Genomic DNA, 14,138 nt, shown 5'->3' with positions numbered 1-14,138 from the left:
GCCTCACCTCCTGTGAAATTCCTTATATGTATACATATACATGTATATGTTTAAAATATATTGAAGTATAGTTAATTTACAATGTTGTGTTAGTTTCAAGTGTACAGCACAGTGATTCAGTTTCTTTATATACATTAATCCTGTCTCTTGGAAGAGCCTTTTCTTGTTTCCCCTCCATTTGTCTCAGCTGGAGTGTGACCTTTAACAGATTCCTCTAAGGCCTGTGGCCCTTTACAGTGTGCTCCTCAAAACCTTGCCTTTCTTCATTTTTTGTTTTCCAGGCCTTGGAAACTTGGTGGTAGCAGACACATTCCTTTCTGTTACCTATTTGTGTCAAAATGGGCTGTGTCTTTGTGTCTGTTCCTTCCAGACAGCCCCAGCTGAGTTATTAACCTGTTTTTAAGTTGAATACTTTCCTATCCGGTAGAGCTAACATTGTTTAGATCAAATGCCTCTTTTCCTTTTCTTTTTGGGCCCAGATGTTTTGCTAACCTACTTCTACTAGTGCCTTTCAAAGTCTGTAGATTTTGCCATGGTGGAAAATAAGAGGTCTGTGCGTTCAGGATTACTGCCAACCCTTACCACCCTCAGTAAGGTAATTTTAATTATGGGGAAGCCCAGCATCTAACTTAGGTCTGGACTATGTCTGAATTATTTGGCTTCCCTTAAGGTGACCTAGTACTCTCCCTTAGTCTTATCTCCACAAACTTCCCATATACATTGCACTAGAGCATATACCGTTCCTGTCTTCCCACCAGATCACCTTGCAGATTATTTAATAATGCATGAAATACTCTATTGCTGCTCTTCCTTTTCCCTTTTCAAATCAATCTGAACTTACTGTAATCACCTACTATAATTGTCCCAGGCTTTTGAGGGCAGTCCTTTAATTATGTGTTTGATTTCTTACCTTTAGCTTTAAAATAAATCTTATAAAAAAATTCCAGGATCAAGCTTCTTTCTGAGAGAAACGATTTAGTCTGCTCCTGAATTCTTTCTTCCTTCATTGTATCTCTTTGGTCCATATTACTTTTGTATAAATAACAATAAAAATAACTTTTTTGTGTTTCCTAATCTCGTCTTTTAAAGAACAGTTATACCAAAGTTTATCTCCTTTCCCTTTCGAAGCTGTTTGGCCTAGCTTGTCATATGTTTCCCTTAAGGAAGGAAATCCCCTTTTCCTTTATTAATCTAGGTGTGTTCCTTTGTTTTTCTTTAACTTTCCCACTCGCCTTATTGTGATTATACATGTGTTTAAGCCCAGTGCTGTTTTTCTTGCTTTTCTGAACAAAGATGATTTCCAAAGAGGCCTTTTAAATTTTTTCTCTTAACCTTTGGGTTTATTATGGCTTTGTTGAGACTTTTCTAGTATCTCAATCCAACATGATGATTTACCCTATATAATAAGGGTTCCATTTTCGTTTATCCTTTCAGTGATTTAAATCCACCACCCAACTATAGTTGAATCTACAGTCTACCCAGGGATTTGTACCCAGGGTCAACTTGAAATCACGCTGGGAGGGACTGATTGCAGAACCTTGTTGACAAGCTACATAAATCCAAAGGTTAGTCATTCCTCAGTCCTCTCCTTGGGATACAGTAAAGAATAGAATTTGGGACAGCTGCTTGCATGCCTCCTACTAACGCCAGCACATATTGTTAAAAGCTAGAACCTCATGCAATGCTGTGGAGCTTACAGGAACCTAAAGTGCCTTTTGCAGTTCTGTCTGGCAAATACATAAAGAGAGCAAAAGGTTATTCCACTAATGCATGCCTAAAATGCTTGCCTGTTTTGAGGTCTTTCCAAACCAAAGGACTCTTCCCTCAAAAGTGTCTAATACTTGCAAACACTAAAGTAGCACCAAAGTTTCTGTTTGCCTCTGTTTGAGTGTCTATGCATACGGATTTGAGGGGCCCTCTTCTTCTTCTGGCTCTAAATATTTGAGAAGTAGAGGTAGGAGACAGATAAATTAATGGTGATGACAGACTAGTGAAAATGCCATTGAGTTGAGCATAAAATGGGCTTCCTCTTCTTTTTCCCCTTAACCAAAAACTTACCCAGTCTGAGGCAGAGCAGCTGAGGAATGGGAACAGTCCTCTCCTGCCATAGATAGGGGCAAGCCTCCCAATGAATTATGTTCTACTTTGGGGGCAGATTAATGGAAGAAGAGTGAGCCAGGAGGCCTGGCTCTGTGTGGTCAGTGACCTCTACCATGCTCTTGCTCATCCTGTAGTCACTCTTCCAGAAGCGACAGATGGAGAAAAGGACTGAAACTTCCTTCCCAGTACTTACCTTCCCCAGAGGAAGAGAGAGGACTTCATGACAGAGAAATCTGTTGTTTCTCAAATTGATATGTTATCCCATTTTTTCAATTATCAAATCTCTCACCACATTTTTTAAATTAAACTTTATTTTTTTTAGAGCAGTTTTAGGTTTAACAGAAAAATTGAGCAGAAAGTGCAGTTTTCATTTACCCCCGTTGCCCCTCCCCCCCGCCCCAGTTTCCCCTATTATTAACATCTTGTCTAAGTGTGGGGCATTTGTTACAATGGATGAGCCATTGTTACATTACTGGTTCACTCTTTGTGTTGTACATTCTGTGGGTTTTGACAGATGTATAATGACATATATCCACTGTTAGAGTATCATACAAAATAATTTCCCTGCCTTAAACATTACCTGTGCTCCACCTTCTCACTACATATGTGAAATGGTATCTTTATCATATGCCAAATGCCCGTTAATGTGGATCCCTCACATTTCTTAGGTTTATTTCTCAACATTTAATTATTTTGTTGCTGCTATGACTGGGATTTTTATTTCTCTCATTTTTGTGTTTTTCTAATGGCATATTACATCTAATTGCTTTTTCATGTTTATCATAAGTCTAGCCACCTTACTAACTTTTCATATTAGTTCTACAAGTGTTAAATTGATTTATCTTTATTTCCTTAGTGATATGGCTAAAATTTCCAGAACAGTGTGACAGGGTGTGTGTGTGTGTGTGTGTGTGTGTGTGTGTATATTTCAAACTTGAATGAGAATGTCTCTCCTGTTTCACTAGTTTGCTGTTGATTCTGATGAATGACCTTCAACATACAGACACATCATTTTCTTTACTAAAGAATCTCAGGAAATGAATTTTTAATTTTATCAAACACCCTTTTGCCCATATATTGAAGTTTTTCTTTTTTTTTGGCCAAGCCTCATGGCATGCAGGATCTTAGTTCCCTAACCAGGGATCGAACCCGTGCCCCCTGCAATGGAAGCACGGAGTCCTAACCACTGGACCACCAGGGAATTCCCTGAAGTCCTTCTACATGAAAATTTTCTCTTTTAACCTGTCAGTATGATGAATTACATTTATAGAATTATCATTCTTGAACCCTTCTTGCATTCCTAGAACAATACCCTGCTGGATTCAGTTTGCAAATACTTGACAGATCTGTAAATGAGACACCTAAAGGAGGAAAAAGTCCAAAGAAAATGTGACCAAAATAGCAACCAACAGTTTAAAAAAAAAAAAAAATGAAGACAGCAAGGAAACAATAAATAGTATTTAAAAAGATGGCATATGTAAGATGAAGCATAAGTTATCAGTAATAAATAGGGATTCAACTAAACCCTACTAAAAATGATCCTTAGATGGTGAGAACTTCAGACTAAGTTACACAAAAATCTATGCTGTTTATAAGAGGCTAAAAATTCAAAAGCTGAAAATAATAAATACAAAGATATAATTTTGGGAGGACATAAACAGAGAAATTTCAAGGTTTTTTGGTTTGTTTAATCCAGTGAAGATGTATTGTTCAAAAGGTAGTTTTGTTTGTTTTGTTTCTCTTCCATTCACCTAGGACTTGTTACCTCTCATTATCCAGATCACCTGAATCTCTGTCTCTTCCCATTTCCTGTCTTTGCGTACACCTCTTCCCCAGAGGATTGATAGCAGGAGGGACCTCTCTTTTTAGGTCAGTCTCATTTCTTGTTGAATAGGACCTATTCATCTATTGTAGTCCAGTCAAATAAATGCACCATTTGGATATAAAAGATTGCTCCCATTTCACCTCCTCCTACTCGCCACACACAGCATTAATATCTGGCTAGAGATTAATCTTAGACTAAGACTAAATTGTACAGAGATCCCTCTGATTCCTCTAATTTCCTTCAGTGCCTGTAAATTCACTACACTAACATTCCCCATTCCTGAGTATGCCTTGGAAAGGTTTTTTGCTACATTTCAGTTTACCTTTACATTTTCTGGAACTTCCCATCCTCAGCCATAGGTCCCTCCCCTATCTAATTTGCTTGCTATTCTGTCAGTATTCTTTCTTCCTCTCCCTCCTTTTTTCCTTCCTTCCCTCCCTCCCTTCTCCCTTTCTCTTTCTTTATCTTCAGCAACTTGATCAGCTTGTTTTGATAGTAACCAAATAGTTGGCTTGGTTTTGCTACCTGGTATTTTTGGGTGCGGCAAAATCACCTGAGAGCTATGCCTATTCTGTACCCCCTCCCCAAATAAAAGGAAATAAAAATTTAAGACACTGTTGGAATAACAGTAGCTTTAACTATAATCTGCATATAATTTCTAAGCAATAGTCTATAGGCCTTATAAAAAAATATTTAAGTAAGCTGTAAGAGTGAAATGTTCATCCCTTAGCCCATTAATTGGGACTCATTTCTTTTCTCATGCTAAGCATTACCATCTTATTTGGGTTTTTTATTCATGAAGTAATAAAGTAGGAAATAGCAGTGATTTATCTATCAGAAACTATATCAGTAGTTTCAGTAAAATAGTTAAAATTTGCAAAATGCCATATCCTCTGAGCTCCTGAGCCATTATTTAGTTTTGTGAGTGAAATTACTCTGAAAATATTATTTACCTCATATTCCCAGTGCCTAAGAGGGTGCTTCACAAAATTTTTTCTGAGCCCAAGCTGTACATTATCTTTAACTTCATTAAAAAATTGAAATTTTATTTGATAAAAAGGACATTTCTTTTTCCTTGAAATTCATCTTTAAGGGTTCCAGTAAATCTTAAATTTTTTCCTTAATGTACCCCATTTTTCCAACATTTTAAGTGTATAATTTAGATCTGCCTTCTCTCAGTAACCTAGAGTGACACATTTTGGCCTAGGTCAGAAATCACAATTTAAAAGTGGCTGCTGGGCTTCCCTGGTGGCGCAGTGGTTGAGAATCTGCCTGCCAATGCAGGGGACACGGGTTCGAGCCCTGGTCCGGGAAGATCCCACATGCCACGGAGCAACTAGGCCCGTGAGCCACAACTACTGAGCCTGCGCGTCTGGAGCCTGTGCTCCGCAACAAGAGAGGCCACGATAGTGAGAGACCCGCGCACTGCGATGAAGAGTGGACCCCACTTGCTGCAACTAGAGAAAGTCCTCGCACAGAAACGAAGACCCAACACAGCCAAAAAATAAATAAATAAATAAATAAATAAATTTAATTTTAAAAAAGTGGCTGCTATCCAGGTCCCATCAGAAGTGCATTTTAGAGAAGTGTTATTTAAGGAAAGAGTGCTGAATGGACATTTGGTTCATCCACTCTGTATATTCTGAGTTGTTTCTGTTGCAAGTTAGATCTATGAAGGCAACTTCTTTGGAAAATGCAGTGTGCCACCTGCATTTTATCAAGGACAATTTTTAAAAAGCAGATTGTTATATTTGAAAAACCATCAAGGACATTGCCATTAGGTCATTTAATGTCCCCATAAAATCTCACCATGAGAAATATCTTAGAATTTGTGTCAGAAAAAAAAATTTGGCTTCCCCCAAAGATTAGTAGACTACTTTTTTTCTGATTATAAAGATCTTTTCTTTTTTTTTTTCTGACTGTTGGGAAGCTAAGTGCCAAATTTTGATACAGCAAACTCATGACAGCAACTCTGTAAGTCCTTCCTAAATAGGTTTTACATTAAAAACAAAATCTGTGCTGGAAAAAGACTGGATTTAAATACAAAATAGAGATAAAGCATTTGGCAAGCGCCTGTTTTATATCTTCGCTAAGCCATGCCCATTGAACCCCTTTTAATTTTATTTATTTCTCTTTTGATTAGAAAACATTGTGTGATGTGATCCTTATGGTCCAAGAAAGAAAGATACCTGCTCATCGTGTTGTCCTTGCTGCAGCGAGTCATTTTTTTAACTTAATGTTCACAAGTAAGTATCTTAAGATAAAACATAATATTTTTTCTATGAGAATTAGGTGGGGTCTAATTGAAAATATACCATTTTTCCCAGTTTTAGAAGCAGTTAAGTTAAGGCCACAGAACAGTGAAGAGATTGAAGAGTGGTCATGGTGATGACTGATCAAAGGAAAACTGTCCTTTCATTGGCCCTAAAGGCCTGAAGTCTTTATTAATGGAGATATAGCTTCTGCTTGAATACCGGGTTTTTTTCTTAACCTCCGGTAGAAAGGCAAAGGAGCAGATAAGTCTTATGGCATTTTATCTAGCAAGTTAAACTAAATAAAAATGAAATATAACATATTATACTAGAAAGAACCCTAGTTTGGAGTTGAGAATTGGGTCCAAGTCCTGGTTCTACTTAGTACTGCTTGTGAGCTTGATCAGGTTATATAATATATCTGCCTCAAGTGTTCTCTTTAGTGCTCTGGCTACCTACCAGGGTTTTGGGGAAGAATGAGAGCTTTGCTAGTGAAAGCTGACTATATATATAATTGTCATTGTTCTTGTAGGTTTGTTCCAGTTACATCAGAGGCATTTTGCCTGTAACAATTTAAGAGAATGCTACCAAATTAATTTAGGAGTTGGGGAAATACTAAATGTAGTTTTATGTCTCTCTGTTCACTTGGGCTTTTTTTTTCGAAGTACACTAATTCACTAATTTCTTAAATTATTTTAAGGCACATGTCAAGTATGGAGAATTAATTTGCATTTATTATAGGAATGTGTTGGGCTTTCTGAGGTATTTTCTTTCAGAGAGGTCTCTGTCCTGTTATTTTTCTCCAACATTTAACACAGCCTAGAATGATCGGGTTCTTCAGTTAAACTCAGGGTAGTACCCATGCCATTTATGTTTCTTCTCTTTGTATTAGCTAACATGCTTGAATCAAAGTCCTTTGAAGTGGAACTCAAAGATGCTGAACCTGACATTATTGAACAACTTGTGGAATTCGCTTATACCGCTAGGTAAGTTAAGGATCGTTTCTGTTGTGGAGGAGTAAGGTCGGGATCTGCCATGACAAAGCGTTGTTGTAACAAATTGGTGTGCTCCAGAATCTTCAGAATGAAAAACTACACGGGTGGTAGGGGCGGGGCTTGAGGATCCTATGCCATACTAATTCAAGGGCTGAAAAGTTTAATTTTTTGTTTAATTTCGGGGGCTAGAAGGATACATTCTATGGTAGCATTATTTAAATAATAAATTGTAGAAAATTAACTTTCACTTTAACTTACTTACAGAATTTCTGTGAATAGCAACAATGTTCAGTCTTTGTTAGATGCAGCAAACCAGTACCAGATTGAACCTGTGAAGAAAATGTGTGTTGATTTTTTGAAAGAACAAGTTGATGCTTCAAATTGTCTTGGTAAGAAATGAGATTCCTATTTTTAAAAAAACCAAAAAACACCATTAATGTGTATTTTAATAAAAAAAGCATGGTTATAAGTGTCCTCATTTAATCTTTTTTTTACCCTCATTTAATCTTAAAGACATTGTCCACTACAAAATTTTCTAGTAATATATTTTATTTTATTTATTTATTTATTTATTTTTAACATCTTTATTGGCATATAATTGCTTTACAATGGTGTGTTAGTTTCTGCTATAAAACAAAGTGAATCAGCTATATATATACATATATCCCCATATCCCCTCCCTCTTGCATCTCCCTCCCACCCTCCCTATCCCACCGCTATAGGTGGTCACCTAGTAATATATTTTAAGAGGAGGTTAAGGAGATACATATTAACCTGGGCAGAAACAAGCCATAAAATACCGTATCAACATTTTCCAAAATAAAAAATAGCCTCAGTAATGAGTTTTTGTGTGTTTAGGAAAAGGAGTAATGATTTACTTCAGAAATGACAGAATGATTCAGTATTAAAAAACCAAACATAATATACTATACTAACATGCTATAGGAAAAAAATACTTAAAATCATAGCAACAGATGCTGAAGGAACTTTTGTGTTTTCAGTGCCCATTCCTAATGTTTAAAAAAAACTCTTAAACTAGAAATAAAATACCTAAGTTAACCTATATGTGTCTGAAACCTAAAGCTAATATTCTTTGCATGGAAACATGCTACTGTTCAGCTTTGTGCTGAAGATTTCCATCCATGTAGTCAATCAAAAAAATAAATAAGGTAACAATAAAAGTTTCCTTATCAGGCATAATCAGAACAGTAGTTTGTTGGCTAATTTAAAATTTCATTAACGCAGTGAGTGGTTAAACAAGATTACATCTGTCATAAAGGTGTTATTTTAGTGTAACATAATAATATACCAATCTGCCAATCTCTGACTGTAAGACCAAGTCTATGATTTGAATACTGATCCATTGTCTGTCTTTCCTAAATCCCATCAATAATATATTATCTATGATTTTTTATTTTTAGTTTCCTTAAAATGAATTGATAACTGAGCAAGACAGTCTGATTACAGAATCCCTCTAGAATTTTGCAGTGTTTTCCCAGATTTTATCAGTTGTCCTGGTTATGCTTAATTTGAGCTGTTTTCAAGTCTGTCATAAACCTTAGAATTAGTTTTCATAGAAGCAACTGCTTTCTTTTCACATTCATATTTTATTGATCTGCATGATACTTAATTGGGTTGCATAATTACAACAAATTCAACTGCCAAAACTTAGTTAAAAAGCAAATACTGGTTCTTGGTGAAAATATCATTTCCCTGGTGGGAACATAAATGTTCAGATGTAGCAAACTGTGAGCACGTAGCATGCCATGGCATTGGTCGGTGCATTTAGAAAATGGCAACTAGTCTGACAAGTCACTAGCAGGCATCAGTTATGAGAACCTTTATGGTTATAAATATGAAAGTGTCAAAACTATCTGAAGACAACATGAAGTTGAAACATGGAAAATCAAAGCTAATAAACTAAAAAGAATTTAACTGATGACTTTGAACGGAGGCCTGCCACAAATCATATACAGTAATCAGTGGTTTTATTTAGCAGAGGTTGGCAAATTTTTCCTATAAGGGCCAAATAGCAAATATTTTAGGCTTTGTGGGCCACGTGTCACGTGTGGTCCTTGTTGCTCCTCTTCCTACTTCTCCCTCTCCTGCTTCTCCTCTCCTTCCCCTCCCCCCCTTTTCTCCCCCACTCCCTCTTTTTTCACAACCCTTCAAAAATATGAAAAATGTTCTTAGCTGCTGACCCTACAGCTGGATGTGGGGTGGATTTGGCTCATGGACAGTATTTTGCAGACTCCTGATACAGAACATTAATAATCAGTTAGGGGGAATCTTCCCTCCTAAAGAGAAAATAAAATAGCTGAATGGAAAATATATGGGGTTTCTATGAAGAAAACTGTTAATTACATTGAAGATCATTGAAAAATGTAAGTGGAGATCTATGTCATGTTCCTAAGTGGAACTCCTCCATGTTGCAGAACAGGCAACTGTCCCTAACGTAATCCAAAAATTCAGCAATCCTAATTGAAGTCATATCAGGATTTTTAAAAAGTAGAATGTTATAAGCATATTTTAAATTTATTTGCAAGAGAAAATGTTATACCAATAGCCAAGAAAAGTTTGAAAAAACACTGAAGGGGGCCTGTCGTACAAAGTACCAAATTCAGCCACACAGAAGAGAGTATATTGGCATAACAACAGACAAATCAATGGAAAAGAAAAGGATCCAGATTTATGAAATTTACTGTCTCATTTTCCTAGAGTCATACTTAATCTTTAATGTATATTTGTTTGTTTTTTAAGGTATTCATTTTTTATTCATTTATTTTCTTTCTGTGTTCAGGTATAAGTGTGCTAGCAGAGTGTCTAGACTGTCCTGAATTGAAAGCAACTGCAGATGACTTTATTCATCAGCATTTTACTGAAGTTTATAAAACTGATGAATTTCTACAACTTGATGTCAAGCGAGTTACACATCTCCTCAACCAGGACACTCTGACTGTGAGGGCAGAGGATCAGGTGACTAAATTGGCTTCTCACATTTTTCTTAGTAAAAATGTCCCTATGGATTTCTTATGCTTCATTTTTGGATACATGACAAAGAAAAGAATCATATTAGGAGAGAATGTGTTCTTTACACTAATTCCAAATTCTGTTTCATAGGAAAAATAAGTTTTGGGTGCTTGTAGGGGCTGGCTCTTTGAGAGACAGGCCACTTGTAGAGATGCTATTGGGTCAGTAAAACAATGCCTCCCCCAAAGTTGTCCACATCCTAATCCCTGGAATCTGTGAATGTGTTACCTTACATAGCAGTTGAGACTCAGCAGATGTGGTTAAGGATCATGAGAGGAGGAGATTATTGGGTAGGTCCAATGTAATATTTAAGGGTGCTTAAATATGGAAGAGGGACAGAAGAGTCAGTGTCAGTGTGATGTGATATGAGATAGACTTGGTTGGCCATTGCTGGCTTTGAAGATAGAGGAAGGGCCGCAAGCCAAGGAATGCAGATGGCTGCTAGATGTTAGAAAAAAGCAAGGAAATGGTTTCTCCTCTAGGCCTTCAGGCAGCCCTGCTGACACCTTGATTTTTGCCCAGTGTGTGACCCATTTTGGACTCTGACCTCCAGAACTGTCAGATAAACAGTCAGAGGTGTAAGCTAGGTACAGGTGTTGGGAACTGGATGGGGTAACACTTTGATATACAGACATTCACTTAAGCCCTGTTTTCAGTTCCCCATCCTTCTCTGTATTTTAAGTCAATAAGTTTGTGATAATGTGTTACAGCAGCAATAGGAAACTAATAGAGGTACAGTAAGATCGCATGCTTTGAGTTACTTTTGTTCTAGAGATAAAAGGTTTGCACTGAGCCATATTCTTTCTCCCAGTCTTCATGGCCCAGAGTATTAGTTTGCAAGTTGACGGGTTGGACCTGGAGAACCTGAGTAGGCATAAAGAAAAAACTCAGTTATATGATCAAAATTGACTGACTTATATATAGTATAGAAAGGGAAGAATAAGTAATTTTAGACTGAAGAAACCTGACAAACTTGATGAACACTACCTACAGGTTAATATCATCAGTGATATCATGTACCCTTGTGTAATGAGGATGGCATGTTACCTCTGTGTCTTCCTCCCAAAAAAACTGTAACCCCAGCCTAATCATGAGAAAAACATCAGACAGACCCAGATTGAGGGACAGTCTATAAAATACCTGATCAGAACTCAAAGCTGTCAAAAAGTCCTCAAAAACAAGGAGGGTCTGAGAAACAGTCATAGTCTAGAAGAGCCTAAGGTGACATAACCACTAAATGTAATGTGGTATCTTTTATGGGATTGTGGAACAGAAAAAGAACATTAGACAAAAACTAAAGGATTTTTTTTTTTTAAGTATGGACCTTAGTTAACAATAATGTGTCAGTATTGGTTCATTAGTTATGATAAGAGTTTCATACTAATGTACTATTTTAACAACTGAGTGCAGGGTGTATGGGAACTCTGCACTATCTTTGCAACTTTTCTGTAAATCAGAAAGTATTCCAATAAATAGTTTATTTAAAAAAACAGACCAATTCCCATAAAAAATTAACTGTCTCAGACTTAGGGCTTATTAACACCAACCCAAAATAACTAATGTAACTAACTCAAATGTGTGTGGTAGATGTATATGTATATGAAATAATGGGTTGGTATTCAGTGTATTTAAACTAGTGATTTATAAATCCAATTATGTTAATAAACTTGGGCTTGTTTGGTACAGTTAAATGAATACTACCATATTATTTTGGAAAGCAATTCTTATGTAAATATCCTATAATTTATTTTTTATATATAGAATTATTATAAAGTTTCCATAAAGTAAATAAGTCTGTCAACTCATTATTCAGGAATAAAATCGTAGATGACCTTCATATCTCTTGGGGTAGAAGGCCTCTGAGGAAATTAACCTGTTTTCCTGGTACCATGTGAACATATATTGAAACTATCATTGACCAATAGATATTTTTCAGTGGAAATGTACATCATATCTCCTTCCAAAAAGGAAGCTATGTTTTGTTTAAAAACAATTATAGATTCAACATCCTACCTGTCATTACATTACGTAGTAGTAATTAGTTTTAAAGAACATATTACCTAGAAGAATCACTAGAGCATTGTGTAAACTGTTCTGAAGTACAGATGGTGTTTGGGGATGAAAGCAAATATCTGGATAAAATATTGGGGATAAGAAGTTGTGTCTTCATGAGACTCTCCGCCTTCAACGTGAGAGCAAACATAGGTAATTGGAAGTGCTGCTGCCTTCTAAGAACTGTACTATGCTGTTTTTCTCCCCTTAGGTTTATGATGCTGCAGTCAGGTGGTTGAAATATGATGAACCTAACCGCCAGCCATTTATGGTTGACATCCTTGCTAAAGTCAGGTTTCCTCTTATATCAAAGAATTTCTTAAGTAAAACAGTACAAGCTGAACCACTTATTCAAGACAATCCTGAATGCCTTAAGATGGTGATAAGTAAGTTGCCTTAATATCCATTTATAACTTATCGTGTAGCCAGTTTCTCATGGGCTTAAAACCGTTCAGAATGGATCAGACTCGGTAGGCAGGGAGAAACGCTCAAGACTTTGCGCTTCTGGATAATTAATCTATTGGGGTTCTCAACTGTCTATCTGGAGGGAACTTAGCCTCAGCCCTTATTTTATAGGAACATGTGTGATAGAAGTTTAAAAATTACTTATGCTTTGTCTCCTTTTGTGTACAATAACTTTCATTCACTTTGGTTTTTGTGTTTCCTTTTTAAAATAATTTAGCCAAGTAGTGTATTGTGATCACATTTTCTTTCTTAAAGAAAAAGGTTTGTTTGTTGTGCCTGGAGCACATTTTTTGCCACATTTTTTTTTTCATTTACTTAATTTTTCTTGACTTGCAGGCTAAGTTCCAAACCCTCTGTAAAATGCCTCTTAATAAAATTGTCTGTACAATTAAACAATCTGTTGCTTTTATTTTTTGGAAACACATTTATAGAGCCTTCCTTCTGCCTATTCCAGTATGGAGTGTTTGCCCTTTAGGCTTAAGGCACAGTTCTTGTCCTGGGACTTCCCTTCTCTGCCACACTGGGATGTTCTGTCACTCCTTTCCTAAGATAGGTTCACTATCTTCCTCAACCCCAGGTCTTTACCTTTCTTAATTCTGTTTGATTGAACATATCCTTAAAAGGTTCCTGAGAAAGAATATATGATCAATAAATATTTGGAGATTTGACAAATCTCATACCTTTATTTTATTATAAAATGTTGAAAGATAGTTAACCTGGGTATAGAATTATGTTGAAAATCATAGGCATTCTCCATTATTTGCTAGCTTTCATTGTTGCTTTTGAGAAATCTGATGCCAGTTTATTTATTTATTTATTCTTCCTTGTAAGCATTTTAAATCTTTTTTTTTTTTAATCCCTGGTGTTTTGAAAGTTCACAATAATGTACCTTGGTGTGCATCTTTTCTTTTTTTTTTTTTCTTTTTTTTAAGTTATCATATTGGGTATTCTCTATCTTTTCAGCCACAGATTTCTCAGTTCTTTATTATTGATATGGTGTTTCTTTAGGCATTGAGTCTCTAATCTAAAGTCTCTCATTATCCATCTTTGCCTCTTTGTTCTATCTTCTTGGAGATAGGCTTAATTTTTCCTTCAGCACTTTTTTTTCTTTTTTTTTGGCTGCACCGTGTGGCCTGCAGGATTGTAGTTCCCTGACAAGGGGTCGAACCTGTGCCCCCTGCAGTGGAATTTCAGAGTCTTGACCATTGGACCACCAGAGAAGTCCCATTAAATAGTTATTTTATATTCTGTGTTTGATAATACCAATATCTGAAGTCTTTGAAGACCAAATGCTGCTGTTTTTTCATTGACTTATTCCTGGTGGCTTAATTCTTTGTGTTTTGTAATTTTGGATTGGGAGCTTTTATATATATATATATATATATATATATATATATATATATATATTTTAGTATTTGT

At 36.1% G+C, this 14,138-nt stretch overlaps 1 protein-coding gene across 5 annotated transcripts in view; it reads left to right on the top strand.

Moving 5' to 3' along the window:
• The window catches only part of KLHL7 (kelch like family member 7), a 57,860-nt gene that overhangs the window by 13,884 nt on the left and 29,838 nt on the right, over positions 1–14,138 (top strand). For 2 of the 5 annotated variants that reach the window (XM_082398380.1, XM_082398382.1), the window contains 6 exons: positions 1,435–1,565; positions 6,069–6,171; positions 7,070–7,163; positions 7,437–7,561; positions 9,973–10,148; positions 12,466–12,640. In XM_082398380.1, coding sequence (XP_082254506.1) covers positions 6,093–6,171; positions 7,070–7,163; positions 7,437–7,561; positions 9,973–10,148; positions 12,466–12,640 — 649 coding nt within the window. In that variant the 5' untranslated portion in view covers positions 1,435–1,565; positions 6,069–6,092. Of the gene's footprint in view, positions 1–1,434; positions 1,566–3,879; positions 3,970–6,068; positions 6,172–7,069; positions 7,164–7,436; positions 7,562–9,972; positions 10,149–12,465; positions 12,641–14,138 lie in introns of all 5 variants that reach the window. The other 3 variants (XM_082398379.1, XM_082398383.1, XM_082398381.1) reach the window with 2 other exon arrangements.

The sequence above is a fragment of the Balaenoptera borealis genome (genome assembly GCF_965194805.1).
Source record: "Balaenoptera borealis genome assembly, chromosome: 7".
In the NCBI taxonomy this organism is placed as follows: domain Eukaryota; kingdom Metazoa; phylum Chordata; class Mammalia; order Artiodactyla; family Balaenopteridae; genus Balaenoptera; species Balaenoptera borealis.
This window is presented reverse-complemented; position numbering and strand designations above follow the sequence as displayed.